We start from the raw sequence: 5,111 nt of genomic DNA, 5'->3' as shown, positions 1-5,111 counted from the left end.
GACATTTAATTGTTGCTACTTACCTGTGCCAATTGAATCCAATCAGACCATCATTTATTAAGTACCTACTATGTGCAAAGCACCCTGCTAGAAGGGAATAGGGGATGGGAGACAGTTACAAAAACACAGCAAAATCCCTGCCTTAAAAGTTGAAATATATGGTCCCCTCAAGAAATGGGAGGCTCATTTAAGAAAAAAAATTCAGCATGAAAGTTGTAATGTTCTCACTTCATTAATGGGGTTTCAGGTTTGCCCAGGTAACAATGCAAATGATTCACCTCTATGACATCCAAAGCTTCTGAGAATAATAGCCCTGGAAAATCACTCTGAACCAGACAATGCCATTATCACAGAGAACTGGGAAGATCAGGCCTACAACCAGTGAATTAAAGTGCAATATTAACACAGGTTCCTTCAAGATCAGGCCTGCACAACATACAGTCTGCTAGCAGCTTGCAGCCTGCCAAACAATTTCAAGTGGCCCTCGAAAAGTATAGGGTTGCCAAGTATGCATAATCTCCTGTTTGTCATGTAACATGGTAATGAATCATCATCACTCTGTCTCTTATCTGTGGCTGGAAGAAGTTTAGCCTATTTTGATTTTGGCCCCTACTGCCAACTTGTGCAGGTCTGCCATAGATTATCTGTTGGGCATTGGTTCATGTTAGAACTGAATAACATGTACTATTATCTCCCCCTTCCCTATTCTCTGTCCCCAACGAAGACAAAGATCTCTTGCAGCCAAAGAAATTGGTTGTCCATGACTCACAAGGAAAGAGAAGGGCAAAACGAATTACTTACATATATTAGTCTACGTGGATGATCTGATCACATTTGGGAAGAAATTGAAAGAATGTTAAGGAGAGACCCCTAAAGATTAAGTATAAGGTTAGCTGGAGACCTCTGGATTAAAGCTGGCAATTGGCATTTAGTTTTACTAGAATATTTGTCAGACAAGAAAGTCACATAGAAATTCAAATAGCCTACTGTCCTCTGGTCCAACAAGCATTAAGTTGTATACCACAGTATATACGTGTACATATCTATATCTATGTCTAGATATAGATATGAATTAGGTAGCTTTCTTGACAAACAATGGATGCACTGCACACTATAAACCAGGAAGAAACACCCTGTATACAATGTGCCCTGCCTTGTAAGTCCCATGCATCAGACAGCATAGTGATTTCTCCAGAGAGGATCAAAGTATTCTATGACTCAAAGTCAGGAGGAGGAGTGAATGAATCAACTCCAGCCCACAGAGAGAGAGGGAGTTTGGGGAGACTAGGAAGTGGGAGCCATACCTGGGCTACACCAATCAATAAAATAGCTCCAAAGGCTTTGGGGCACTAGGACCCGAGTGACCCATCTCTATACTTGTTGTCTATAAGAGAAATCAGTGAACAGAATAGGGGAACAGAGAAGTCCAGGAATGGGGCTCATAAAAGATGTATCAAAGAATTATTGGTGGATAGCTGACTTGAAAGATGGGTCCATAAGGAGATGATCCACTCTGTGGTCCTAATGAAGGAGAAATCAAATTGGGGCATACCACTGAAAGATCTGCAATGTCCCTGCAATGGTGGAGGGAATTGTCTCACAGGGAGTTCCTTCCTCTAATAAATGTGCAAACCCATACCAGGCTTTGGTATATATGACAATTACAATGATTAAATGTAAAAGGATTTTTTTTTTTTACTATAAAGGGCTGTATAAATGTTAATTATTATTGTGAGCCCTGCCTCTGACCACAGGAACACCTGCCCAGCAGCTTCTTAAGGGCCCCAGTTACTTCCTTGTTCCTTAGGCTGTAGATGATAGGGTTGAGCATGGGTGTGATCACAGTGTAGAAAGCAGAGACTACCTTATCTTGTTTGGAAGAGTGGTAGGCCTGGGGTCTCATGTATGTGACCATGGCTGCCCCATAGAAAAGGGTGACCACAGTCATGTGGGAGGAGCAAGTGGCAAATGCCTTTTGCCTCCCCTCAGCTGAGTGCATTCTGAGAACTGCTACTAGGATCTGTACGTAGGAGGCAGAGATAACAGAGAAAGGCAACAGCAGCATGAGGACACAGCAGACATAGATCATGGATTCATAGAGGGAGGTATCAGCACAAGCCAGCTTGAGGATAGCAGGTACGTCACAGAAGAAGTGATCAATCTTGTTTGAGCCACAGTAGGGAAAGAGGAGAGTAAAGACAGCTTGGATTAACCCATCTACCAGACCAAAGAGCCAAGAAAAGGCCACCATGAGCCAGCAGACACGGTTGTTCATGACCAAAGAGTACCTCAATGGATTGCTGATGGCCACATAGCGGTCATAGGCCATGAAAGCCAGCAGGAAACACTCATCCCCCAGCAGTGTGAGGAAGAAGAGAATCTGTAGGCCACACCCTGTAAAGGTGATGTAGCCCTTGCCTGATAGGAAGTCCACAGCCATCCGAGGTACAATGGTGGAGATGAGCGTGAGGTCCATTAATGAGAGCCAGCCGAGGAAGAAGTACATAGGACTGTGGAGCCGTGAATCAGTGTTGATGAGAAGGATCATGAGGCCATTACCAGTCAGTGCCACCAGGAACATGATCATGATGAGGGAGAAGAGGAAGAAGTGGAGAGGAGTTTGAGTGAAGAGGCCCAGAAGGACAAAGTGGCTGATGAGGGTCTGGTTGCCACTCCATTCCATGATTCTAGAGCAAACAGTGGATGAGAGGGAGGGCCAGATCCGGGAGAAGGAGATCTGGGTGGTGAGAAATGGCTAATAATACTAATAGCTTGCATTCATAGAGAGCTTGATGATTTGCAAAGTGCTTTACAACTATTATCTCATTTTCTCCTGATAATAATCCTGAGAAGTAGGAGCTATTGTCATCTTTATTTTTCTCAGGGTCACACAACTAATAAGGGGCTGATACTGGATTTGAACTCAGGTCTTCCTGATACCAGGTTCAGTACTCTGTACACTGTACCACTGATCTGCCTTATTAGTAGTATTATTATTTTTATTATTACAATTATAAATTGAGGGACTGAGATACAGTGCTGCTCCCTGTGCGGTCTGATCCCTGGCATGTGGTTCAGTGCTGAGGAGCCTTGCCCCTCATGAGAGGGGAGCTAGCTTCCTGGGATCATTAAACCATATCCTTGGCATCCTGGGGGACAAATTTAAGGAGGTCACAGGAGTCAGAATTTGAGCTTGGGCCCCCAGCTATCTTTTCTGCTTTGAGTTTCCTTTCCTGAATAGGTGATCAAACATGAGCCTTGAGGCAAAAAAAATGAAAATAAACAATAAATGTATTCAAGTAAAAACAGAACAACTGAAGAAAAAATAGAATGCTCAAAAATTCAAAAAAGAAGATGAAGTAATAGACTTGGAGAAAATATCAAGATAATATCAAGAAGTAGAAGGGCAGGGACAGTCTCTCTCGTTCCTTTTATTCTTATCATTTGAGTACAGTTCCTGGCACATGTCAAATGCTTAATTAATGCTTGTTGATTGACTGACTGACTGCTTGTTATGAGAATCACTTAAGGAAAGCATGGATAGAGGTGGCTAGGTGGCACAGAGAATAGAGCACTAGCCCTGGAGTCAGAAGGACCTGAGTGCAAATCAGGCCTCAGACACTTAACACTTACTAGCCGGGTGACCTTGGGCAAGTCACTTTACCCCAACTGCCTGGCCTCCAAAAAGAAAAAAAAAAAAGAAGAATCCATGGATATTTAGCCTCTTTCCTTACCAACCCAACTTTTAGACTCTAACATCCCCTCAAGCTATTGTCTTTTATTTCTTAGCAGCCAGCTTCCTAGGGGAAAAATAGACTACATACCTTGCCTTCACTTACTTCTCAGACCTCAGCAGCTCTGGCTTCTCACCTGGTCACTCATCTGAAGCTGCTCTCTCCAACTTTACCACTGATGTTAATTGCCAAATCCAGTGGCCTCTCCCCCTCTCCCCAGGCTTTTAGCATTTAACACTGTTGACCACCCCTTTATCCTTGGGTTCCATGACACTGCTCTCTTCTTCATGATGGCTCTCTTCTTACCTGTCTGGATGCTCTTCCTCAAGGTCATTGGCTGGATCATTAACCAGATTAATACCCCTAAAACTCTGTCCTGGGTTCTCTTTTCTCTTGCAAATTGTTTCTCTTAGCAGACTCATCTGTTCTTATGGTTCTAACTATCTTCATGAAGGGGATTCCAAAATCTATAAAGAAACCATGGGTATTTCTCTCCTGAACACCAATCCTACATCTCCAAAATTCCTTTTGGACATTGCTAGCTGAATGCCTCACAGATATCTTGGGCTCAACATGTGCAAAACAGAACAGGTCATCTTTCTACAATTAAGCCAAGGCTCTTGCTGACTTCCCTGTTTCTTCTGAGGGCACCACAATTCTTTCAGTCACCCAGGTTTACAACTTGAGAATCATTCCCAACTCTTCATTCTCATTTTCCTTTATTGAATAAGTTGCCAAGTCTAGTCAGTTCCACCTCCACAACTTCTCTCACAACTTCCTTCTTCTTCTCTTCACTCACATGACCACCACCCTAATACCTCATCACTTCCCACCTGGACCACTGCAGTAGCCTCCTGATTGGCTTCCCAGCCTCCATTGTCTCCCCTCTTTAAACAATCCTCCACATAGCTGCCAAATGGATATTGCTAAAGCTTTGGCCCTCCCCATCTTCCCCTATCCCCCCAAAAAAGCTCCTGTAACTCTCTAAAGCCAGTTGCTTCCAGGATAAAAGATAAATTTCTCTGTTTGTTATTTAAAGTCCTTCACAATTTGGTTCCAGCCCATCTTACTGCACTTTCCTTTCTTTCCTGTACTCTATAGTGCAGCCCAAAAAATCTATTAACTATTCTCTCTTCCCAACATTCTGTCTCCTGCTGAAATGCATTCCTTCCTCATCTCCACCTTATAGAACCTCTGTCTTCCTTCAGGTGTCAACTAGAGTGGCACAGGAGACTTATCCTGACCATCCTAGTTGTAAGCATCAAATCCCCACCTCCCCCCCATAAATTAGTTTAGCATTTACTCATCTTTGTACACAACATCTTCCCTCGATATAGACTCCATCAGTGTAGACATTGTTATACTTTTGTCTTTCTG

General features: G+C 43.2%; 1 protein-coding gene across 1 annotated transcript; it reads right to left on the bottom strand.

Annotated features, from left to right (window-relative positions):
* Positions 1–386: 386 nt before the first annotated feature.
* Positions 387–3,534, bottom strand: LOC138147366 (olfactory receptor 2V1-like). The gene is made up of 2 exons (XM_069069757.1): positions 1,765–3,534; positions 387–412 (listed from the first exon to the last, which is right to left on the bottom strand). Exons 1-2 carry the CDS (start codon positions 2,681–2,683, stop codon positions 387–389), a joined length of 945 nt encoding a protein of 314 aa, XP_068925858.1. The 5' UTR covers positions 2,684–3,534.
* Positions 3,535–5,111: the final 1,577 nt, after the last annotated feature.

This window comes from Petaurus breviceps, unplaced genomic scaffold, assembly GCF_028583685.1.
Source record: "Petaurus breviceps papuanus isolate PSGF00001 unplaced genomic scaffold, PetGlider_PUasm1.0 90791, whole genome shotgun sequence".
NCBI lineage: Eukaryota > Metazoa > Chordata > Mammalia > Diprotodontia > Petauridae > Petaurus > Petaurus breviceps.
Note: the sequence above shows the minus strand (reverse complement) of the source record. Positions and strands in the feature narration are given on the sequence as shown.

Coding starts and splice junctions, on each gene's coding strand:
- LOC138147366 (XM_069069757.1), bottom strand. CDS start 2,683: ATGGAATGGAGTGGCAACCAGACCCTCATCAGCCACTTTGTCCTTCTG. Junction 413..1,764: donor GGCCCTTAAGAAGCTGCTGG/GCAGGTGTTCCT, acceptor CTGATCTTGAAG/GAACCTGTGTTAATATTGCA.